General features: G+C 41.3%; 2 protein-coding genes across 7 annotated transcripts in view; both read left to right on the top strand.

Moving 5' to 3' along the window:
* Positions 1–422: 422 nt before the first annotated feature.
* On the top strand, positions 423–21,039 carry LOC107186501 (lethal(2) giant larvae protein homolog 1). Of its 3 annotated transcripts, none has more exons than XM_015574374.1 (16): positions 423–1,147; positions 7,630–7,727; positions 10,505–10,592; positions 13,660–13,895; positions 14,188–14,326; positions 15,101–15,288; positions 15,357–15,642; positions 15,758–16,511; positions 16,599–16,752; positions 16,827–16,972; positions 17,071–17,587; positions 17,684–17,970; positions 18,286–18,421; positions 18,806–19,023; positions 19,428–19,510; positions 20,133–21,039. In XM_015574374.1, the coding sequence occupies exons 1-16, from the start codon at positions 1,064–1,066 to the stop codon at positions 20,232–20,234; spliced, it is 3,516 nt and encodes a 1,171-aa protein (XP_015429860.1). In that variant the 5' UTR covers positions 423–1,063; the 3' UTR covers positions 20,235–21,039. The 3 variants fall into 3 exon arrangements, with proteins under 3 accessions (XP_015429860.1, XP_015429859.1, XP_015429858.1); XM_015574373.1 differs by having other exon boundaries at positions 15,074–15,288; positions 18,824–19,023; XM_015574372.1 differs by having other exon boundaries at positions 15,074–15,288.
* A 3,617-nt stretch (positions 21,040–24,656) lies between these two features.
* The window catches only part of LOC107186625 (casein kinase I isoform epsilon-like), a 33,479-nt gene continuing 32,278 nt past the window's right edge, over positions 24,657–25,857 (top strand). For all 4 annotated transcript variants that reach the window (XR_001516183.1, XM_015574522.1, XM_015574521.1 and 1 more), the window contains exon 1: positions 24,657–25,608. Coding sequence is in view for 3 of the 4 variants with exons in the window: in XM_015574522.1 (XP_015430008.1) it covers positions 25,533–25,608 (76 nt within the window). In the remaining variant the exon portion in view is untranslated. The remainder of the gene's footprint in view (positions 25,609–25,857) is intronic.

The raw sequence follows: 25,857 nt of genomic DNA, 5'->3' as shown, positions 1-25,857 counted from the left end.
TGGAATAAAAATTTCAATAACCAGCTGCAATAAAATTTCGTGTATAATTATGCAGTTCTGATGTAACTGCATAATGTTCAAACGCTGGTAGATTTGTAGATCGATATATTTAAGTAATATTCATCCCGATTTACAGTAAAGAACATTGTTAAAGATAGCGTATTCGAAAGAGGGATATCCCCTCTGCAGATTCCCGACAGCGCTCTCTAGTTTAGCAACTGAACCGAGTGAAAGCGGGTATTCCACTGCAAAGGTTTGGCAGGCCTGATCGAGGTCATTGTTCGTGCGGGCGCGCCCGAGCAGGCTTTCGGTCCCGAGGTGAGTCGAGCTTAGCCGATTCGTCCCGAGCGTGTACGAGCCATACCGAGGCTCGTGATTGGCGGAGAGCCGACGCGACGGCAAAAGACACGAGAGACGCGAGCGACAGACGTGGAATGACTTCACGCCTCTGTCCGTGTATTTCAATGGTTTTTACGTGTCGGTTCGTATCGTGAGTCGCACAGGAGGCCACGGTGTCGTGATACCAGCCGTTCGAGACCAAACTTTTGCAGAACCGTAACGAATTTTCCGCGGAACGTTGCCGGAAAACGCGAAGCGGCTGACACATCAGTCAGAGGAGGCAGGCTGGATACGGTGAACGAGTACAGGAGCGAGAAGGACAGAGGGTGCGCGTGAAAGGGAGAAAAAGTAGGAAGGAAGAACGGACGGAAGGAGGAGGACACGGCGTGAAAGAGACAGGGGACTGACGTGTGCAGGCGTATCAGACGGACGTGTGTAGCGGTCGAACGCACCGACGGAATACGGTATTGTGCGGTACCCGCGGCGAGTGAACGCGCGCGCGCCTCGCGTCACACAGTTTCCACCGTTCCATTCAAGAATGTTTTAATTACGGGGAGGTGCCGCGGTCCTAGCGAGCCCTTCACGACCACACTTGGATGATACGCGATCGCGTGCGCGCCTTCCACCGGGAGTGAGGATTAACCGTCTTTTAACGGACGTGTGGTGTGTGTGTGTGTGTGTGTGTGTGTCGCGCCGCGCCAGAGAAAACGTACGGCTGACAGAGATGCTGAAGTTCATCAGGGGGAAGGGCCAGCAACCCACGGCCGAGCGACAGAAACTGCACAAGGATCTTTTCGCCTTTCAAAAGGTGAGTCCTGTTTCGACTGATCGGAAAAGATTATCGCCTATACACCCGGCACGCCGGAACACGCCGGACACTTTCTTCCGTTCGTTTGCTTCTACCTATCGGGGACACTTGTTTCATTCTTTTTTTTTCATTTTTTTTTCCGTTGCAGACGTCGTGATTACCGACGTAGATTAGATTCGTGCTTCGCGAGAAAACAATGTTATCGTGAACCGTAACGTTTACACGATAACATCGATATTCTTGTTTCGAGTCTAAAGGTAACCGTACCGCAGAGAAATAGTATTTTGTACTGTTTTAATCATAGTTAAGAAGAGAGAGGGAGAGTGAACAATCGGGATGTCGTTTTTTATTGTACGAATAAGTCGGTAGTAAAGAGGTGTTCTGTAAAAATTGTTTGATTATTTTTACTCTGTTTTTGTATTCCCTTCTTTTTTTGTCCGTAGAGATTTTGAAACACGTTTTCAACGTATCAATCGTAACAGTGTGTACTGTGTACCAACGTTGTATAAATGCTAGATAAAAGGAATCTGAGGGTTAGTTTTATCGGCCAGTATCGGCTTTTAAAACACCGATTGCTCGTTTAGCCCCCCCTCCCCCTACCGTTTTATTTGCACTTTCATTATTTCAAAGTCGACGAGCTCGCTCAATCAAAAGTTTATTCTGTTACCACCTTTTAGATAGCGATCTGTTGCTTCCCGCGATATCACGATGTTGACACGCGATGCTTCTTACGGGACACAGGTTACTTTTTTACGTCCACGGGGGCGTGCGGTCACATTTCTCGATTGTTTCCCGGCGAAATCTCGAACGCTTCGAAAAAACGACTAACGAACATATCCAGTCTCAAGGAGATCCGTAAATACACCGCGATACGGCGATTCGTGCATAATCGAGGGAAAAAACTTGTCCCGAATTAACTCGCGATAAATGGACGCCGAGTGAACAGATTCGTTTTTGGTACACTTTTATCGCACGCACACATTGAACCGACGATAAAACGTACTTTGATTCGTCATTTTTCGTAATTCACTGTACAGTTACTAGATATCGTAAAGTTTTTTTATTTCAAGTACCAAGCTAGTACATATTATCCGTTAAACACAATGAGCACGGGGCTTGGGTGAGGTTAGGTGAGGATTTACGAAATACACGAATAAATGATAATCTGTAATTAAAGATGAAGAAGAAAATTGTTAATGTTTTATACAATCATAAAATGTACTATAATCTACGTCAACTAAAGTGAGGGGTGGTAAACTTTTCACTATGGCGCATAACTGTGCTCGAGCATAATAATTACAATAGCAATGCATTCTTGTGGCGGGAAAACGATCTAGGAACTTTCATGTGACGTTGATAAAATCTCAAACTATAGGACCCCTGGTTCGATGTTGGTTACAGACAGTAACAATAAATATAAGACTATAATCGTTTCGTCTCATTGAACGAATAGAAAAGTAAACGTAGCCGATTGAACGTAATTTACGACTGCATTTACACACTCTATGCCAATAATGATCAAAGCTTTCATCTATGGCGATAGCTCACTCACTAGGGTAATACGGTAAACTAACCACAAACAGTACGACATGTTACCCACCGATTTTAATGAAACTTTGTAGAAATGTAGTGAACAGACTTTATTCACTATCTAATAACATGTGATCTTTATTTCTAATTATCTTGTAAACTATTTACTCTCATTTATTTTTCATCGAAATTGGTGTGTAACATTCCACGATTCCCTTGTATCTGTCCTAGAAAACCTATGTGCACACGACATAAAGGTGACATTCTTTATTGGTGATTTTTTATAAAAACTATAATTTCATATTTGGTTATCTAAGAAAATCGTCTTCTGTGGAGAACACGATACATACAGCATGCTGTCGATAGAAACCGGCGTAGAATCAACAGGTCGATACCCGAACGTAATCGATACCGAAAGTCTAGAAGACGGCTAACCCTGAGACAGTCGGTGGTGCACAGCCAGGATTATTGTGGTCGCTCGCTGTCTGTGTGGCGCGTTTCTTTAGCGGTTCTGTCCTCCAGACCGGCTGTCATCGTCGCCGGCCATCGAGAGTGCATCGTCGCGAAACCCTAGCGCGGTATAATTCCCCGCGCGCGCGTTGCGGATTCGAAGTTTGACGACACGCGAATTGCGAAAACGGCCGCACGTGGAAAATCAGGTCGTGCCAGCACCAATCGATCGATTAGCGATAGAGGTTCGACGATTTTTATCGTTGGTCGAACAATTGCAGTTGAAATTGGTGACCTGTTTCGTGATTTTCACACACATAGAAACCGTTAGAATAGAATGCTTAATCTATGTTTTTGTTAAGTTGTTACAGTAGTATTATTCAGATTTTAATTAGACAATTGTTCGAATATCGTATTGGGAACGTTTTATCGCTGGTTTATGCACCGTTGCACCTCCATTCGATCGTAAAATGAAATCAGAGATGTAGGTTAATTTGTTAGTTGGGCAACTAGAAGAGGAAGTAGTGCACTCTACGCGTTAAGATGCACAACACGGGGGAAAAAAGTAATAGAAAGCCCTTGCTCTGGGGGGCACTTGTTGTCTTCGTTCAGCTCTCCGGTTTTCTAGAACCGCCGCCGATGTTCATGCTGCAGTTGGTGCGACGAGAAAATAAATTGCGTTCGGTTGCGTCATCGATTGTTGTTATTTTATTGTTCGACCGGAACGAGGTGTGGAGGTCCTGATGCAATGAAAAATTATACTGAACACCAGTGACTTTAAGTTCTTTAAATTTAATTGACTGGAAAAATAATTCTTCCGTTCTAAGATAATAGCGTTTGTTATCAAGTAAGATGCAATAGCACGTAATGATTACATTAATCCCGTGGTCTCGATTATTTCGAGAATCGACCATTCCGTCCTGATTATTAATTCTATCGATAATTCCATGGATTTCCAACCAAAAAAAAGTGATACGGCTATGATATTATCGGCTCTCTGTGCAAACAAGAATACGATAAGATGCTTAGCCCTTTTTATGTTTGCTTTAATATAACCGCGAGAATGTACCGTTAGATTCTTTTAGTCATACTCTGTGTGTACGTAACCGACGCGCGTCAGTTATTTCGAAAGTCGTACCGTAAGCTATTGTCGGAAGTAAAAATAACTGATGAATTTTCACTTTGCTTAATTTTATAATTCCGTTATGTCAGATAACACGAATAATCATACATAGACTAATATAGTGTCACCATGTGTATAACCTGTCTCATTGTACACATAAATACTCAACGAAACAAAAGTTCTGACAATTTGTTCAGAATTAGTCTGCTTATTCACGAAATCCAGGAGGCAAACAGTCATACGATAGTCCGAAGATTCCAGAAAGGTGGCTATAGTGTGAATGTATAACGCGTATTTACGTTGAAAGAGAGTGTCGCGCCTAGTTATCGATCCAGTAACAATTTTTAACGTTCCCTGGAAGACGATTAGATTAGATCTGTCAGTACGACCCTAATATCATTAAGTATATATACAATTTCTAATTATAGAGTAAACGGTACAATTTTTCCCAGTAAACAATTCAAATACCGCCTGATCGAAGTCCACGTTAACGTTAATATCAGCCACGAGGTTACGCTGTTCCAGGGAGTAACGAAAACTCAAGGTTCAGCCCAGATTAAGCCATACTGGGACTTAATCTTTTGTTGTGCGTGTGCACCGGCTCGTGCACCTTCTTGCTTTAATTCTGGCGATTGAGCCTCCAGAAATTCAGAAGCGGTGACACCTTTTCTCATGGAAATTACCTGGGCCAAGGTCTCAACCCCTCCTCCTGTCTCGCCCCTGAGCCCCTGCTGCCACACTGACGAACCCAACCGTTTTTCTAATCACGTGGTGGAAACGCGCGGCAAATCGATACCAACCGTGGCAGCCCTAAATCTGAGGGTTATACACCAGTCTCTAGCCATACCTACTGCGGGGCTCCTTTAGATTCAGGTAGAAAGGTTTGCGCCTTCGCTGTTTTCTGGGTTTCTGTGATCCAGCCTTGAACGGTTAGACAAGATCGGTTCTCAGCGTTCGTTCGAACCGAAACTAATTTTGTCGACAATCACAGATTAAACGTGGTTATGAGTAATACTCAATAAATCAAGATAAGACACGGCGGGGTACTGTTGAGATGGAAAGAACATAGGAACTTTTTTCACACACAGCACATAGATCGCGTTGAAAACGATATCCAGAAAGTTTGCGATTAGTCAATTTCTTTTCGACATCGTTACAAAAGAGTAACCGAGTGATTTCAATGACCTGTCCGAGGAATTCGAATGCTACGTAACCGATTATGTACAAGTTATGACAGTTTTAATTCGTCGCTCGTAAACGGACGATTTCTTCTGGTCCTTGTTCGGCAGACGCGGGAAGCGAGGACGCGTGCAGCAGCACCACCACCAACGGTCGATAAAACCGCTCGATTAACGGGAACCGACGGAATCTGACTCATCATCGGTGACTAATATGCCACGCCGCGTGTTTCGCCCAAAAATCGCTGACTACCTACCCAGCCGAACGTGTTACGCCGAGAAAGTCGGAAACGGTTGACGCGCGCAATTACGGTTAATTGCATTCGTAACGAGTCGTGGAAGGGAAGCGTGCGATCGTTAGCCTGTCTGTCGCTGTTTGCCTTCATTAAGCGTGCCTCGTAGCCCCCATTCAGATACGAGAGCCTAAGCCTATGTTTGTTTTTAACTGAACCCTCCTGATAATGGACACACGTGTCGACACGTTTCCAACTTGACCCCATAAAAAGTAACTTATGAACTATATTTCTAGTCTCTTTTTGTGCAAGACTGTGTACCCCCTACAGGCTTGTTATCGTAATAGGTGTAATTGTTTCGGAACAAATGAAACGTATCGTTCTTTTTAGGCTGACTTAACCTCTACCCTTCTATTTAGCCGCTTGCCTCTGACTTGATCCTTTATACTGGACTTAATCATGTGTAGTGGATTTAATATGCTGTATAGTAGACTTTATGATTTATGGTGGACTTAATATCCTCCACATTTTACTTAACCACTTGCAATAGATTCAGTATCTTTCATGACAATATTAACTACTCATATTTATCTAACTTTGTTAAATCTGGTATCTTTTCAACCACATAACCTACATACCGAACCGCCTACACCTAATCGTCTAAAACCCATTTGATTTGGTGTTTTAACAAAATGTTTGAAATCTATATGCAAAGATCGTAGATCGATTGCCTATACCGTATCATTTCTCACGCACGTCGAAAGTTCTCCCCTGTAAGCTGATATATGCGTCTTGAATGAAAGTTTTTCATGTGTCTCTGACGGTGCACCAGCGGCGGATACAGATAGCGCTATTTTTAGTGACTTTCTCGTATAAATAGTATGTTGATTACACGATGGGCAGTGCAGTAATTGTGGGAGAACGAGTGCAATGATGGGAGTCGATTCATGAATCGTGCACCGCGATGTAACTTCATTAAATTTGATGCTTTCATCCGTATAACGAACACAGGCGTGGTGATTTCGATGTACGAATTTACAATAAAAATTTGTTACCTTTTGGACTGAATGACTGATAGACTGTTTTAATGCAGTGGTTAAGATAAGTATAGCATTAAACTATTATCCGTGCTCCATGATTTCCTATGTGAATATGAAAAGACTTTTGCGGCGTAGAATCTTCATTTGAGCTTTCCTCGTTAGAATCAGGTAAATTTTATATGTAGTACCTTATTTTTTTTATCATTTTAAAAAAGAGCGGGAAAAGTAGATCAATAGTGTTTTTTCGATTTTAATACTATTCCATAGATTTCTTCTTGCCATGGGATATTTTCGTAAGATCCGTTCGTCTCGAATCTCTGTTGCGCGAAGACCGAGCCCAGACAGCAAGAGATAAAATTTCACCCTCTGGTAACATGATAGACGCTTACACGTTCAGCGGAACAAACTTGCCCGCCTTTTATTTGATCTTTTATGTAATTACTTCTCATCAGAAACATCATATACAAGTATCTCCGTTTAAAAATAATAAATATTTCAAACAGAATTTCATACAGAGAAAACAAATATTCTTGTAAGCCCTAACTCCGAAACTTTGAAAGTTTTTCTTTTCTTAAGAGTTGTATCTCCAAATACTAACAACAATGAAAAATTTATGTTGATAATGAGATCAAATTTTGTTAAATATTGTAATAAATAACTATTCAGTAGATTATATTAGAGTGTGTTTAATAATTTTATTATTTCACTACCTTCCTGCTTCTATAATATTAAACTTCATAAACTTTACACTTAATTTTTTCAGTTTAAAAACTAGTGGAGATAGAACACTTAAGAACTAGAACGACGATTTGAGCATGGTGGGTAGTACATATCGAGATAATCGAACACCATTAGGAGATAGGTACATTGATTTAGTATGTAATAGCCTCCACCACATTCGCTAATAAATGTTTCCTTTTCTTTGCAGACTCTGCAGCATGGGTTCCCAAACAATCCAACGGCCCTCGCCTGGGACCCGATATTGCGGCTGATGATGATCGGCACGGCATCCGGCGCCATCAAGGTGTATCCTTTTGCTTCTCTTTCTTTTTCTTGTCCGTGACTGCCCCTCTTCTACCTCTTGCTTTCTTTTTCCGTTCTCTGACGATATTTATAATCTGGTCTCTTCGTAGCATCGCCGTGTGCCCGCGATGACGCTCGTATCTGCCGATAAATCGTCGAAAAACCTTCGAGGCCGAAGGGAAACGATGAAAAACGGTGATTGACGCAGGTTTCTTCGACGCTCCACTCGCACCTCTCCCCACCTTTCTAATTTTAGTCGCCGTTTCTACAACATATCGCGATTCGCCGAACGCCTTTATTCCTTTGCACCCGATTCTTCCTGGTGCTTCTCGGCTTATCGATGGGTTTCCCGTGAAACGCAGTCGCCGCTGATCCGTTAAGTGTTCGTGCCAGATTTTAAGATACACTGTTGCCTGTATTGACAGAATTATTGCAAGATTACACGGAACTCGTTAAGGTTTCCTGGTTGTAAATCGTGTTCGGAAGGATTTTCCCGTGTCTTCAGGGAAATTCCAGTTGGGGGTATTATGATTAAAGCCTGCAGATATTGGAAGGAAAAGAGGTAGAAATGTCCAGGACATTGTGATTGGGAAAACAGTAGGGCTATTATGAGGTGGGGGTATTTGAGTTAGGATTAGGAATGTTTGTAGGTGGAAAGGTAGAGGGATGTCAGAGTATTTTGAGTATTTTGAGCGAAGGAGTAGTGCCTTAGAATCAGGACTTCAGAAACCAGAAGGGGATAAATATAGTTGACTATTCTGTATAGAATTACAGTATGGGCCAGGAATATTGTAAGATGATAGAGTATAGCTTGAAGGCATTTTGATCAAGACCAGAAATGTCAGTAGGCTTGAGTTATAAGGTGTAAATGTACAAGAACGGGTTAGAAGTATTCCTATTATAACTGTAGACTAGTAGGAGTTCAGAGAACATAGAGAAGTAACTTGGAGGTATTCCAAATAGGGCTAGAAACGTTAAGTGCCAGTGAACTGAAAGTTACTCTACTCAAGATTAGAGGATATCAGGAGAGTCTAGGATACAACCAGACATGTTCTGATAATTTTATGGAACTCAAGAGGTGCATGAATATAAGACTTTTCAAGTACTTTAATCAGGACTGGGACTATCAGAAGCTACAAGAATAAATTCTGGGCATCGGTACTAAAAATACTGGGAGGCACACCTGCCTCTGAATACAAGCATATCATAGACACGAGTATCACAATGTCTATCTTCTATTTCCAGAGTTCAAGTGTCCATACAAAAATTACCAGAACGTGGGGAAAAGTGGATAGTTAGCGATTCATTGGATAGTGGTAACCAGTTTGTTTCATCATTGCTGGGACAGGTATATACAACGCTAATTCCTCGGTGTGATCCAGTGGCCTGTTCTGGCCGAAGTTTCAGTTAGCTACCACAGAAGCCATTAAATTATTCTCGGAACACGGGTGAATACATTAACCTAATATCCTGCGAATGCAGTAATTGGAAAACCGCAGTCGTAAAGCAAGTCCTCCCCGAGAAGTAGGTATGCCTCGACCAGAGGCCACTCGAAACTTTTATGAACCTGTTAAGCAAATGTTTGGCGACTGATCGATATACCCACTTGATAGACTTCTGGCACACACTTGTTGGGTGAACGTGTTGCTGTTACCTCGTTACCCAGTTTGTGGCCAAGTCGGTTTATCGATCGAAACAGAAGGATTCTGTTCAATCTGTCTGTACTTCGTTTATCTTCCTCGAAAACACGTCCAGTGTGTATCGTTCAAGTGAAATGTTATTTTAATCTCGAGCACCTCCAGATGGAAGACGGGTTAAACAATCAAAAATGTACAGACTTCACGGACGAAATATCTGTAGCAATGAAACACGTTCGTTTCATCGAGCGATTCTTACCAAGTGCATCGTGTGTTCACGATCCAGCGAAAAGGGAAAATGTTAATTGGCGCAGCGTGCAAAAGGTCCGGCTCGCGATACGCGCGGTTTCTATTGGCCGTGCGCGCATTTTATTCAAGCAACGCGATGGCAGATATACGTACGTACCTGCGGCCACGTAATCGAAAGATCATTATCATTTCGCAATGCGAATAACAAACGTCTTTTTCTCGATGGAAATTCTGTTCGATGTTCGAAAGGCTTCGGAACTTCTTCAAACATATATCCAAACCTTTTTGCAACCATAGTATTCGTACCTTTAGATAATATATTCGAGGTTTTATCTGTATGCATACAATTTCACAATATCTGGCCGTAGCTTTAGGTATCATTCGAGTAACGTAGAAACAATAAGAATGATATGACACGTGAATGACCTTGAAGGTGACCTTGAAACCACATTTGCTGTCTTTATATTCCACCTTTCAATACAGCTCCATCTGTGGTCATTGTGTGTAATTTTCCAAAGAAACGAACATATTCAAGATGTCCTTGAAGCTTTCGTTCCGATGTTTATTGACTAAGAATATTATCGTGATCGTTCGTCGGATGTATTACTAACAAAGACAAGCATTTATTAAATGGATTAGGGTACAGTAGGGTTAGAACTGGTGTACGCAAGATCTTCGCAGAATTTGCAAACGATGCAAGAACTTTCCGTGCATTCCTCCTCGCGCGCCGCTCGCCGAGCACAAACGCCTCGGTCAGCGCGTTAAGTCGGTCGTTTTCGAAACATGACCGGCGTTTGTCCGTCCGTCTGGTAACGGGTGTGTCACGTTCTTAGAGCTCTAGGACGCAGGTTTATCATGTTCACTAATTTTTCCTTGACTGAGCCGCGGTCACAGATTTGGCAGGCCGGGCGTCGAGTTCTACGGACAGCACGTCGACAGCGGAGAGAGAGCCATCAGGAAGATCGTCGCCGTTCCCAATGAGGTAAGTTTCACTTTTTTTATTGGTGTGCACTGGATTATGTAATTCGACTATCCGTAAGGTTGAGTAACTAGTTTACGGGATCCAGTATGTACGTTGCAACTGGCAACGAACTGCATGGGTTCTGGACCCTTGTATGGGTACTTGTTCGACGAACAATTTACGTTAGGTTTTTAGTCAAAATAAAGGTGAGACCGAAACATTTGGAACCAGTGACGGACAAATTGTTTCCATTTAGCTTTTTGCTACCGAGTTTTATCAGGTTCTACAATAAATGAAATAACAATTTACATTATTTTTCACTGTACATTGAGTTTTGGACCATCCTGTATGCTATAAGTGTATAGATACACTACTAATTTAAAGATATAATATACGATTTATACTTAATGCACAAATTCTGTAAATATTTCTTAAATAAGCAGTCACTGTCGTACACAGTGGACGTTGCCTAAATCAATCTTGGCCGCTCGAAGTTCGACGGCCTTATGGGTTCACGCAGAAAAAATTTATCGGTGGACCGTGTACGTCGTAACGGAAGAGATGTGCCGCGATTGTAGTTGTTTTAAAAGTCGCACGCGTTACACCCCGTAACGCGACACCGTCTTTGGCTTAGTCTGCTGTCCCTGCGGTACTGAGTTGCATAACCGCGTGTACGACACGGGCAACGCGTTTCTGCACGTGTATCCGAGGTAAATAACGCACACGGGCCCATTGTAGCCGCGATCGTAAAGGCGAAGAATGTAGCCGAGCCACAGTTTTCTTAGACGACCAATCAAACTTTATTACAATATCCATATTATAGTTTTAAAATACATATTTTATTGCTGTTTCCTGTCACTGCTAGGTACTGTCTTGGCCCTTAAGCTCATATTGGTTTATGCATTGTTGAGATTCTCAAACGAAAATCGTTAATTTCTAGAATATATTTTCTTTTTATAAAAAATTAAATTTTCTATATAATTTTTTAGTATTTATTTATAGAGGGTATTTAAGGTTTAACTCGACCACGTATAACGTGGTTTGAAGAAGAAAGTTTTCACGTTAATATACAGAAAGTTGTTCGTGTTATCGTTATTGAAATATTATTATCGTTTTCTAATTTATTTTGTTAGATTAATTTTTAAAGGAAAGAATTACTTATCTGTTTCGAAACTCCCTGTCCACACAAATCGGTAAGGAGTTCTGGAAGAGTAGTGTGAGCGCGTGCGCTCGCGCAACGGCGGTAAGGCGAGCGAGAAGAGTACACCGGAGATAATTAATTACCGGTGCGGAAAAGAACGTGGAGAGTAATAGGGAAAAGTGGTGTATAATTACCGAGAATATAATGCAAGATTGCTTAATCGCGTCGCGTACGTACATAAATACGATGAATCTTTTCACGTTCATTTACCCCAGCGGCAAACCGCTTCTTAATGACTTCTTTCCTCCGTGGAATACATGAATAGGAGAGCAGTGTCGGCGATTCCGGCTTCCCTCGTTAATTTCATCCACCGGCGTGTGTTTCACCGTTAAGATTTCGGTTGCTTACTAATTACTAATTATTATTACGCGAGTGGAATCGAATTGTGTCATCAGCTTCGGCCAGTTTCGATAAATTTTCAATCATCCACAAGCCCAGAAATTTGATTTTGGTCTTCGGTACCGTTACTTCCGGTCGTATGTTCTTTTTAAAAAGTCAATTTCAAATTTTTATGAAACTAAAATGACTCCTTCAGGCAGCCAAGAGTTTTTCTAAAGACTTTACAAAACTATCATATTATCCGATTCAAAGATTATATGATAAACATTTATAAGTTAACTACACGTAGTATCGGGCGTGTATCGTACTTATGAATCGAATCGAGTATACTTAAGACCCCGTAGTTACGGGACTCGGAGTCTCGTTATCGCGACGATTTTCCAAGAGAATCGTGTTCAACCGATAAGATAGCGAATCCACAATCATAATCACATCAGGGCTCTATCGAGCACTACGAACGATGACCGATTCGTCGAAACACCGAAGTGCCACACTTATTCGAATCGACTATACCCCGGGAAAACAGAGATCGGTCACACCATGTAAGGAGACACCGACAGAGGGCGTGCGAGTTGATTCGACTCCACCAAACAGATTCGCAACCCCGTTAATCACGTTAAATTAAGATTCATCTGGAAATCGGAAAGTTCATGTTACACAGTTCTGGCTTTATGGAGCAAAAACTGGAACAGAAGATTTCCAGACGCGGCCAGAGGATACCGCAATCATTTAACTGCACGCGTTTAATAACACGAGCCCGGCTTTTCCACGAAGTGGAAACTCTCGCGGAAAAAACATGCCGCTAGAAACAGGCGCACGCACACATACACACGTACATATTCACCCATATTACACCGAGTTCGCGTGAAAGTAAGAAAACACGCGGGCAGTGCAGCGGACCGGCTTAACCTTGCGTTTTCCTCGGGTTTTCACTTGGCCTGCCGCGAAGAATCGTCGCTTGCAGAGAGAAAGAGAAAAAAAGGAGAACGCGGGAGTTGGCTCGTGAGAAGAAATTCAATGATGAAAACAATAGTTATTCCACGATTTATGGAAAACATGAAATTTCTAAGTTTACCAACAAAGGAACACCTCGATCCATCCGGATCGATCGATATCAAGCTTCTTTTTCTTCAGTTTTTTTTTTATTAATTTTCCTACAATTTGAAAAAAAAATTTTCAAATGAGGAAACATTTTTAATTCTTATCCGTCCCTTATTTTCCCAACTTAATTTGTCCCTCGGTGGTAAATTAACACGTGGTATAAAATTAATATAATATAATATTGAAAATTTGTTAAAATAAAAGTTACGGAGTCTCGGATAAATTTACATACACATGATAGAATAATATAATTACGTTAATATAATATATCATACTTCCAGTACCCATCGTAAATGATCAATGACTCATCGTTCGGCAAACACAGGTTTCTTTAGATTAATAATGAACACACACGCGGAAATTTAAATAGAAACTTCATTAGACTTTACGAAACATTTTGCTGCGCCGTGTTTCGATATAAAGATGTATTTTTATTTCGATAAACAGGGCCGACTGGTTACTCTACTGGACAAGTCCGTCCACATGTGGGAAATCGACGAGAGCTCGATCATCGAGACGCAGAGCTTCTCATTGGAGGGTAAATTCAAAGTGTCCGCGATGTGTTTGGAATCGAGCGGCGAGAATCTTCTTCTCGGCACAGAAGCGGGGAATATCTATCTCTTGAACATGAAGACCTTCACGACGTCCGACAATATCATATACCAGGAGGTCGTCATGCAGAAGTAAGGAACATCTGTGTTTTCCTTCTTTCAGAGCTAATTAGTCGCAGTAACAAGCAGAACAAAGTAATACGAGTTCTTCACTTTGAGAAAACCCGTTTGAAGCATTCATAATACTGAACTCAAGATGGCGGCTATGCTTGCGACATTCAGTTCCAGACCTTGGGAAATTAGAATTTCAGCATCTCAGTTTAATGTGAAAAAATGATAAGATGAAACAGTTAATGTTGCAGTTGATACGATAATCTGTTACTCGTTGAAATGATAGATTTGTATGTATCCTCCTTTGTGACAGCGTGCCAAACGATTACAAGAAGAATCCAGGAGCGGTCGAGGCGATAGCGGAACAACCAGGTGACCCGGACAATATTCTGATTGGTTACAACCGCGGTTTAATGGTACTGTGGAACAAAGCAACTCCGGGAGCTCAACAGGTGAGCCCTCCGCTCTTATTGTTCTGTATTTCTTTATATGTTCGTCTCTGTACACACGAAACTCTAATGCAACGAAGTGTAATAACACCGCTTACAGAACAGTCGAAGCACACGGTACACTCACACACACAAACAGCTTGTTACAAATATTTGTTGGGGGAAACGCTTAACCCATCGGTGGAGAAAATTGTATTTTAATGATATACCGTTTCAGGTGGTAGCACTTAATCGCTAAGTAATTGGGCTGTTAGATAACCCAAAAACGATTAACTCATTAACGAAAATGGAAGGAAGATTGCTTGAATACGTTGTACTATTGGTGACATTTACAGATACTGAATGAAAGCGTTTGAAAATTAGGTGTACATCTCTCTAGAGAAAAGGAACACTTAGACCACCCTATTCATTCTTCGTTTAGGAGCCATTAAATTCAAGGAAGTCGAATTTTGCTTCGTACAATCTCCGTTTTTTTAAGAAACGGTTCAGTCCCATTGGTATATTATTCTGAATTTTTTGTATGGAGGTGAATGTCATTTTGCTGAATCTCTTCTGTATGTTTTGTTACTCTCCCGATATCATGTGTTTCTTCGTCGTGTATGGTGTAATCAACGGGAGACTGATTGTTACTTGTCACTTGAATGGGAGCAGGCCTGCCGATGGGTTAAGCGCCACACGTGAAATGGTACCCGCTGGTTCTGATTGTTGTTTGTTGTGTCTTTGGTGGTTTTGGCGAACGTGTACGTGCAGCTGATGGGTTTGTTTTCGCGTGCGCAGACGTTCGTCTCCACGCAACAGCTGGAATCGGTGCACTGGGTCTCCGAGACTCGTTTTGTTTCTTCGCACAACGACGGCTCGTACGCATTCTGGAGTCCAGGAAGCGATACCATGCTGGAATCCACCACCCCCTATGGGCCGTTCCCATGCAAAGCCATCACCAAGATTCTCGTCTATCCGACCAAGGAGTAAGTGTATACATATCGGATCGACAATTTTTCTATTTCTCCATCTAAAAAAAAAATGTATTCTATAGGCAAGGGGAACTGGTCTTATTTTCTGGCGGAATGCAACGGGCCAGTTACGGCGATCGCGACACCTTCACCGTCATGTCGAAAGAGAAACACGTGGTCTTCGACTTCACGTCGAAAGTGATCGACTGCTTCACTGTTTTCCCGAAGCAGGAAGATGGCAAAGATGCTTCCGATGGACCAGAAGCTCTTGTGGTGTTGGCCGAGCAGGAAATAGTAGCCATTGACTTGACCAATCCTGAGTGGAAGATGATGGCGTTACCTTATCTAGTGTCGCTTCATGCGAGTGCGGTAAATGTTATTTAATTAACACGAGAAATACAATTGACATTGTCTGTGTGTAATATGGGTCTAACCAACATTCCATATCCATCTGTTGCCTTCATAGAATATTCCACCATTTTAGGTCACCTGTTCGCAACACGTTCCGCACGTGCCCGACGAATTCTGGGACAGCATTGTAGCGGCCGGAAAAGCGCAGACAGAGCACCTGTACTCGGACAAACCGTGGCCCATAGACGGTGGTATTCTGAGTCCTAAACCGGTCGGTGACAAGCCGAAAGGCAAAGAATTGTTGCTCACCGGCCACGAGGATGGAACCGTCCGATTTTGGGACGCTTCGGACGTCGCCTTGACGCCACTGTACAAATACAATTCGTCCATCTTGTTCACCGGTGAACACCTAGACGTTCTCGAGCAACCGCCGGAGGACGACGAAGACGAGTGGCCTCCGTTTAGAAAAGTCGGCACCTTTGATCCATATTCGGACGACCCGCGACTCGCGGTGAAAAAGGTTCTACTTTGTCCTCTGTCCTCGACACTAGTGGTCGCTGGCACCGCCGGCCACGTGATCACAGCTAGCATATCGTCCGAACCCGTGAACAAAGAGATCAAAGCTGTCACCATGAACATCGTCAATGATCGTGACGGATTCGTCTGGAAAGGTCACGATCATTTGCCGGTGAGAACTGCCAGCATATCGTTCGCGGTTGGCTTCCAACCGCAAAGTCTTCTTCAATTGTACCCACCGGCTGCGGTTACCGCGTTGGCTCTGCACAGTGAATGGGGATTACTGGCTGCTGGTACCGCCCATGGTTTAGCGGTATTTGATTATACTAGAACGAAGGCAGTCACTGTCAAGTGCACCCTCAATCCGAATGGTATATGTTGAATTATTTTGAGAGGAACTTGCTTCTCTGTTATCTTTTCGCGGGATTAGGCGTTACTCAATGTCGTTCGTTCTACAGATCTTTCTGGGCAAGGGGACACGCCGATTTCTAGACGAAAGTCGTTCAAAAAGTCACTGAGGGAGTCCTTCAGAAGATTGAGAAAGGGAAGGTCGCAGCGTCGAATGAACGCCGGAAGTCCGACAAGGAACGCAGTACCGGAAAAGAAAGAAACGTGAGTTATTTCTCTGCTGCTTCGCGTAGTCTGTATCAATTATGGTAAATATAATTCAGTGTTAAATTTAATAGTCCTAGCGTCGCTTCTTCTCCGAGCGGCGACCTCTCACCAGTTGAATTAAAGCCTGTGGAAAGACAAGTCGAAGCGAGACCCGTGGACGATACTCTAGGTTCGATGGTCCGATGTTTATATTTTGCTAGAAGTTACATTATCAGCAGTAAGTACAGTTTATAAATAGAGTATATGAATAGATTCTGAGTTATGCCCTTACCACGTTTCCTACACCGATGCATTTCAATGTTTTCCCTATTACAGTGAGAAACACCACTCCTACACTTTGGGCAGGTACCAATAACGGTACAGTCTACGTGTTCACGTTAGCAATACCAGCGGGCGTCAGGAGGACAGAGGAGGATGTAAATTGTACATTAGGCAAAGAGATTCAATTAAAGCACAGAGCACCCGTTATCGCGATAACGATACTGGACGGATCAAACGTACCGCTACCGGAACCATTTGAGGCTGAAAAAGGCGTGTGTCCCGGCCCCGACATGGCATCTGCGCAGAGAGTTGTGATCGCTAGCGAGGAACAATTTAAAATTTTCAATCTTCCGTCGTTGAAACCGTTCTGTAAATACAAGCTTACCGCGCACGAGGGCTCCCGAGTACGGAAAACGGGTTTCGCGAAGTTCACGAGTCATGTGGAACCCGCGGGATCGCACGAGGAGACATACTTACTGTGTTTGACCAACCTCGGGGACTGTTTAGTGCTCAGTATTCCAGAATTCAGACGACAGCTGAACGCTGCAGCTATTAAACGGGAAGACATTAAGTGAGTGTCTTCTGTATTACACGTGAACGAACTTAATGTTTGCTAAATCAGTAGTGATTTCGATTTTAATATTATGATAATGTTACTCCGTTCTAGCGGAATTTCCTCGTTAACCTTCACGAAAGCCGGCGAAGCTTTGTACCTTCACTCAAGTTCGGAACTCCAGCGGATTTCCCTGTCAGCCAGCAATGAGACGAAAACGCATTGCGCGTTGAATCTACCACCTAACGCCAGATCGCATGCTAATAAAACCGCCAACAACGAAAAATCCCAGGAACAAGGAGTTGTTGAAGGTACGGCTGAAACAACAGGTGAAACTCAAAGTAGCCAACCGGCTGCCCCAGTACAGAGGACAATCACCGAGAACGGTGTCGTGGGTTCCAGTGAGTATATCGAGTCTCCCACGAGATGACTACCATAATAGTGTATTTAATAATCAATTTGTACATTAGGAATCAATATAGGGAAATGTTTTAACGTGCTACTACTAAAAATATGCGTAACCGCTTGCATATTTTGTAATCTCTGTGTAAATCTATATACATGTACATACATGTTGCTTCGCTACAATCGTCTGTGATTCATTAAACGAGCTAGCCGCTGAATTGTAATTTATCCCGATTAACATGTATCACGAAGAAACGCTGTGTCCTAACCGTAACCCCTCTAGTACCCATTCTTGAATACATGTCTTTTAGCCGGTGGCGAAGAGTCCCCGAAAGAACCGTCTCTACGACCAGCTGCCAGCACCACCGACGTCAACGGCGAAGATGATCGTCAAGACTTAAGTTCTATAGGAGATATCACAATCGATAGTGTCAAGGATCATTTACTGTAAGTGAAGATGCTGCCACCCGGGCTGAGCTTTTTATTGCTTTACTTTTATTAGTGTTACACGTGTTGCTTTTATGTTATATTGATGGTGAACACCTCAGTGAATTATTATATACGAGGTACTGTACTATATGATCTCGTTAAACGCTCGTTGGTTACCTGTTGCATCTCTTAGATCATAGTTGATTTTCGGGACTCTTATTATTTCAACTTCGTTTTATTATTAAAATTCTATTTGTCATCGTTGATCTACGAGTATATAACGAGTTCTAATTGTATCGAAACAAAATCTGCACATTAAGTTCGCACAGAAGCTGGCTTCGTAACTTTATTTTGCTCTGCTAATAGATGCGTTTCCTCGTGTACTGGCCATCTTCTTGGCAGTAACAGTTCCCTTTTCAGAAACGCAACGTCTTCCGAAGACCTTCACAGTCGTCTTGCAGGACTTAAGATGGAGGTGACCTCTCGAACCTCGGAGATTTCCACGCAGAATCAGTCGTTGGTGGTGAAGACTACCACCGTTCTTTCACAAACTACCAATAACACCACCGCCAATGGGGAAGTCGAGACAAGTCAAACGAACGAAACGCAGCAAATGAACAGTGAGTGAAAGCAAACAAACGCCTCATTCGAGTCAGTACTACTTACCGATCGATGTGGTGATTAATAAGTTACGAATCACCGATATAGTTATGTAAATCTTATTTTCATTTTTGAGAACGAGTTTTTTTTTTCTATAGTTTTAAAGCACATTTTTTAAACGTTATTTTTAATGAAATGTTTTCTAGGTCGACGAGTCTAACAGTTTTTGAAGGTTCTGAGTAAAGAGAATTCTCAGTGTAATAGAGCACCCCGTAGATATTGTATTATTCATCGACCGCTTGATATATTGTGTTCGTCTTTCATCGCTTTATAAGAATTTTTTTAGTTCATCCTTGTCCCCACACTATTTTTTTATTCGTTACTTCTGTTATTGTTTTGTTTTGTGCTATTTATTATTGCGCAGGCACTACGGTAGAGAGAGAGATACGAAGCGGTACTGAGACAACAACGACACATGCTACCATCACACTACCCTCAAACGTCGAGGTCAGCAAACGGCACTGAGTGTATTGCGAATAATTGGTGTCGGACCTTACCTCGATATTTAAGCCCTACCGATTAATGCTTAGCATATATTTGTACGCTACTAACACACTAACGAAGCCTATTCGCGTGTAGATCTGTTGAAAAATTGGGTATTTCAGAAACCACAAACAGTAATACCAACAATCTTGCCTATGCTTCGAGAACCACGGAAATATTTATGGACGTTTAAAATGAGCAAATTCAATGAACATAACTTTATTCCATAATATTCATGCAAATATAATTTCTTAAACATTTTCTAAGTACTGCTATTAGTTTTGAATCACATTTTCATTACAGTATGTTTTAACTTAAAAATTGTATCTTTCACTCATAAATGGTACTTTATATGCTGAATTTATTTTATAAGCATTCCGAAATCGGGACAGATATCGATGTACAAGATTGGGGGTACATAGTTATTTTTATATCAGTTTTCTCCTTTTTCTATGATCTAACAACTTTTAGTGTAGATGTAGTAAAGCTTCTTCTAATTAACAGATTCTTCAGTAGTCACTTTGTGAAGTATTAATTCCAGATGAAGTGCAAAACTGTGATATATTACGATTTTATCATATTACAGATTAGTGCAGCCGACTTGGCGAACTTGGAAGTAACAACAACTACAGTAACCACTGAGAAGTCGAAAGCACCGTTGGCTAGGCCTGAAGAAGTTGGTTCTTAGAAATATCATTCGAATCGTTCCCGCGTCCCGATCAAACAAATTTTTGATCGCTCTGAATAGCCAGAGCCACGAAATAAATTAGACGTTTTTACTTAATGAACTCACACGTGTACACAGCGGCGATAGGTAGAATTTATATATCGTAGTTGTTTTTAAAAACTCTAGATTTGTACGCGGCATTTAGCGTTAGCCATATAAACGATAAGACGAAGCGAGGAAATCTTTCGAGTATTACAAAACGACGAATCGCTTAAGTTATACCAACTGCCAAAATCGTTGACCCGTATTTTATTTCTAGTGTTTTCTTTTCTTTTTAAAAAAACTAAATTCCGTCTTTGTCATTGCATTTACAATATCTTGACAGCAAAATTTCGTATCGAAAAATTCGACGGTTTAGTGGAGCTAGGCCTAGGTAATTTTAACATGATCCATTTTATTTACAGATAAGCAAGTGAAATCTTTTGAAAAAAAAAGATTAGAATGTTTTTTAACATTGTTTTAACCGGATAAATTGATGAAATATACAGTTTTTTAACGAAACTTTTATAACCAACCCAGAATTTGTAATGTGAAATCGGTGTGATCGAGAAACTCTAGTTCATTGTACAGATAACACCAAGATACATCACAAATCGTGAGCATGGCAGCCATATTTGTAACGCAACGCGTACGTTGCGGTACGTTGTATTTCTAAATAATAATAAAAGTAAGAAACAGAGTGACTTAAACCATCTATAGTATTTCGAATGTTTCAGGCGTGTCGCGAAAGAGAATGATAAAGTAAAAATGTTGTGTAAAAAAAAAAGATCGATACGCCTAAACGAATACAGAGATAGCTACTTAAATAGTATTACATTTTAAGGAAAGTTACAGAGATTGAGGAAGGGAAACTTATGACGCGACTATTAATGGCCATGACGTAGATGACAGAGCCGTTATGAAAAGAATATATTTTTTATTGACGTTGGTTAATCGTTAAGTTTTCCTCTTTTTCTACGAACGAGCATGGTACAATGAGATTTTCTCTATCGAAAAGCATCGAAATGACGCCGCAAATGAGTGGATCATAACAAAATTAACCCATGTCAAAAAGTATAAATTTATAAAGAAATAACGTCCTAATCCAAACTGTACATTCAATTGAGTTTGTATTATTATCCGTCAATTATTTTGCATATAATTATATTCTAAATCTAAAAATTAGCCAATATTATTACTCTATTCATTCCATTGTTTTAAAATTCATACAAATATAAACTTCCCTGGTTGCTGTCAGTGGAACGTATTTCTGTTTCAGAAGTTTTTTTTTTGACAATGGTTGCTATTTTTGTTACGACCTCCTCGATCATTCGACTAATGCAAGACGAAGACAGTAACAATGTTTTTAGCACCGCGCGTATGTTCGATCTTTTAGATACAGAAACTACCTATTGTTGTGTTATTAATTTGGTGGAGGACAATTGCTACATATTACTGTTTGCGCAAGATTAAGTCGTAAAATGCCACGAATCTACTGCTTGTATCGTTATGTAGTGACTTACTACGTAGCTCGATGTCCGTTTCCCGCGAGTACGGACCATATTTTTTAAAACACCCCCTACCCCCCTATTTTGGATCTCATGCCAACGTTCTAAGGGAACGCGTAACTCCGATTCCTTGGAGTGACTTGTATTCAGATCGATGTTTCATAAACATACCGTGTTAACAGTTTCTTTCTTTTCCACGGGGAACAACGCATGAATATAGAAATAACGTGAAGTATACTACTTCTATTGAAAACGACAGACTGACGCATTGAAAGAGGCACATCCGTTTCTCTTGCATTTAATCAATAACCCATTCGAACAAACTTGTCTATCGTTTATCGTCGTCCGTCTCTCGAGACTACGCACGGGTTCGAATAACTGTCGATTTTATTCTAATTAAAAGCGATCAATACGAGGCCTTTGTAGATAGATATTTTAATCATCCCGTAACTTCGGATATTCCTACGATCCTTTTTCAGTATCTTTTGGGAACAAAACAATTGTTTTATTCTGCGTGACAACAAGGATTGTATATTATACAGTTGATTTCAAAAGTCGAAGACTTCACCGACATGTTTCGAATTGGTGATAACATTAAATGATTTAATGAGTTATTTGTAATCAAAGTTGAAAAACAGCCACAATTTGAAAAGGGGTTTAGAAAATTGTAGATTCACTTGAAATTGTATATAATCATCGAATATGTAACTATCACGTATAATTATGTCAGTTAGTGAAAAAGAGAAAAAATATGAAAGCAACTATTGTGCATGTGACGAGTATCATACCAGACGTCTAAACGTACCATTTAATAGAGTAAATGAACCAGTACTTTTGCAATCAACTTGTACAATGTATCCCGACGATAAATATTGCACACGTCCGTTTAGACGACAACAAATTTTAAAGACGAATTTTGACCACCGACGGACAATAATTCGGATAAATTTATATTTTAATCAAATTTATGCACATCTGTAATTCCAGTAATTAAATTTCAAACCCTAGAAAAGAGCTAGTTACGTGTACTGTGCTTCTAGATCACCCTGTACGTTAAGTTTTATTCTTTACTGTAAACTACATTAACGTGGCGATGTGATCGCGGTAACATAAGATATCTCCGAATGTATAAGAAAGAAACGTGCTTCTATTGTAAAATTCATTGATTTTTTACCTTGATAAAATATTACACACTGTACACAGTGAATGGTCCAAACACTGCCCAAAATATCTCCTACTTGTTATTCTGTCGAATAATTGATTACAATGATACTTACATACAGAATGTATGTTTTAGAAATACATACAAATGATTATTAATGTTTTGTTTTATGAAGACAAATTATATTATACATATGATATTTATCTTGATTTATTTCGTGCTATATTTAAATTTAAAATCCTATGCTTATTCTGTCTCACCTTAAAACGAATTAAGTTTATAAACAAAAGAGAATATACAGACTAATAAATATTGAATAGAAAGTATCAAATATGTATATGTATTCCATTGTAACAAACCATTATTGCATAACTTTTACAAACGATCTGTTATAACATATACATCTTATTGACTTTCCTTTTTCCTTTTGAAAACTAAGTGAAGTGGTGGAACTTCCAAGTAATGGAAAATAAATAATAGAAATATTATTAGAGTTAGAATGCTTATGTCAAGTTTATTAGACATGCATTTCTTTTTATATTAAGAATTTTATCAGACTAAATATACAATAAAACCTTGTTCTAAGGCATCAATTTTTTATTTCCAATGTACGTTCATCAAAATTAAAACGAAATATTGATTTGTTTTAAAAAAGATCAGTATCAAATATACGGTTATAAAAAATTTTTTAATTCTTTCAAGTTTAATCATTTAAGTTACTACGCAGCTTGTGAAGAATAAGAGTTAAATGTAAATATTTTAGTACGTCGTAGTACTATTCGAGAACAGTGTATTGAGCAGTTGAAACGTTTGGTTGAAACCAGTTGAGACTACCGATCGATAATTTCGTTCGTTTAGTTAGCATATGTATCATCGAGTTACTTTTTAAAATGTACGTAACACGCATTCCAATAATGCAGTAACCATGAAAATAGAGTGTACAATACAATACATACAATATTGTGTAAAATTCTTTTTTTTAATAACAATATTTTTCATAATATGAGCTGTGATCATTTTAGATGCTGAGTAAGACCACAAATATTTATTCGCAAGTTCAAAATGAAATGTCTTTATTCGGTAATAGATATCAACTTATTTTATTCAGCATTCCAAGCACTTTATCAAAATTTGCTCGTGTCTATATTTCCTGTATTTGTCTGTTATTCAAGGTATCTATCATTGCCATTTGTGGACCAAACGCAACCGATTCCAAGTTAGAATACAGAAGACAAAAAGTGTGATTGTTTACTATACAATATCATTGACGACGTGCAGCGTATTATACGTTACGTATTATTGCTCAATTCGCTTACTAATGCATAAATACTGTAACGTAAAAACAAAGCGCGTTTATGGATTAGTTACGTGGGCTTAGCATGGAAAACAGAGCGGCGAGGCACGCAATAAGGAAAACGCTTGTATTAATTCAGGTTTGATGCCACACGAGCAACGCGTCGTCGATTTGATTACGCTCCAGTGACGCGGGTTGCGACTTTAATAGAAATTTATATTTTCCATAAAACCGTGCTGTACAAATCAACAGAAACAGTGTGTTGCTCGTAGATCGTCAGCTCCACATGATCGAGGAGAATTTGACCAGTGTTCGCCAGATGACGCGGAAGTTTTTCAGGCGTGTCGGGAACACGCTCCACGTTCGGCGCTCGGGATGTTTCGTGCGCCATCGTGATCACTCGTGCAAAGTCGGGATCGGGAGGCAGTGAGCGTGCGACACTGGGGAATAGGACTTGTCCAGTAACGGCGTCGTAGAAAGTGAGCGAAAGTGATACAGTGTCATGATAAATTCGCGCGAACGTTTGTCCGTCGATACCTCTTTCGAGGCTCCGTGAAAAGAACAAGGAAAACGGTGAATCTGGTTCCCGTGTAGAAAAAGGTGCGCGCGAGTTCGAGGAGTGAAAGATCGAATCGGTGTGGTTCGCGCGGACGGCCATAACTGGTGTGTCTCTGGCATTCGGTTTACGGTGGTGATCGCGACGTAGCGAAAAGGGCAGATGCCCTTACGCGGTTCGTGCTCCCATTGGCGGGTAATCGGCGCTGCTCACTCCGGATCGACGTATTCATCTAGATCCGGTGTTGTCGATCGCGGCACGTTCTCGTGCTTACTAAACTACGGAAATACAAGGACGAGCGGTCAGCCGCCCCCCGTGGGGGGCAATCGTGTTGGATACGACGACAGTCTTCTGGTGATCGCCGCTGCTGCTTCTTGTTGCGGTGATCTCTGTCTGGCAGGAACGGCAGCGGAGGCAGCGCCGTCAACAACAACGGCGACAACGAGAACGACAGCAGCGCCATCAACAGCGCGGCCGCCATCGTACCGAGAAGAGGAAGAGGCAGCAGCAGCAGCAGTAGCAGTAGCAGCAGCTATTCCTTCGAGGAGAGAAAGACGAAGAAATGCCCGTAGGTCCGCGAACGGCGACGCGATTAAACATGGAGGCCCCGTCCAGTTTCTAACACGGTGGCCAAGTCTCGTTTAAAATCCGCACCACCAACGGAGCCTCTTGAGAGAGCGCTCCTCGAGTCGGCTGCCTAATAGTCGCCTTTCCTTTGCCCCCGTGCTACTTTTCTTCGCGAGGCCCGCGAGCCCGGAGGATGGAGCTACGCGTTGGTAATAAGTACCGGCTCGGACGGAAAATCGGGAGCGGCTCCTTCGGCGACATTTATCTAGGTAACATCACTCTTCGCCTGTTTCCTCTTCGACGTTTACCTTTTCCTTGTGCCTGCCTCTCCTCCCTTCCCTCTTCTCCCCCTACCTCCCACACGTACACACACGCATACACCACACTGACCACCCACCTACTCACGGTAGTTGGTTACATATTTTCCCTACGACACGCATGAACGCATATCAACTTCCCGTTGGTATACACGCACACGTTCTTTTTTTCGAACTCTTTCGCCCCCCACCTCCTGTTCC

The sequence above is a fragment of the Dufourea novaeangliae genome, unplaced genomic scaffold (assembly GCF_001272555.1).
Source record: "Dufourea novaeangliae isolate 0120121106 unplaced genomic scaffold, ASM127255v1 scaffold65, whole genome shotgun sequence".
NCBI classification, from domain to species: Eukaryota; Metazoa; Arthropoda; class Insecta; order Hymenoptera; family Halictidae; genus Dufourea; species Dufourea novaeangliae.
Note: the sequence above shows the minus strand (reverse complement) of the source record. Positions and strands in the feature narration are given on the sequence as shown.

Excerpts from the sequence above, each read along its gene's own strand:
- LOC107186501 (XM_015574372.1), top strand. The coding sequence starts at position 1,064 with ATGCTGAAGTTCATCAGGGGGAAGGGCCAGCAACCCACGGCCGAGCGA. Across the intron at positions 15,289-15,356 it reads CTCGTCTATCCGACCAAGGA|GCAAGGGGAACTGGTCTTAT; the intron begins GTAAGTGTATAC and ends TGTATTCTATAG. Across the intron at positions 17,588-17,683 it reads ATTAAACGGGAAGACATTAA|CGGAATTTCCTCGTTAACCT; the intron begins GTGAGTGTCTTC and ends ACTCCGTTCTAG.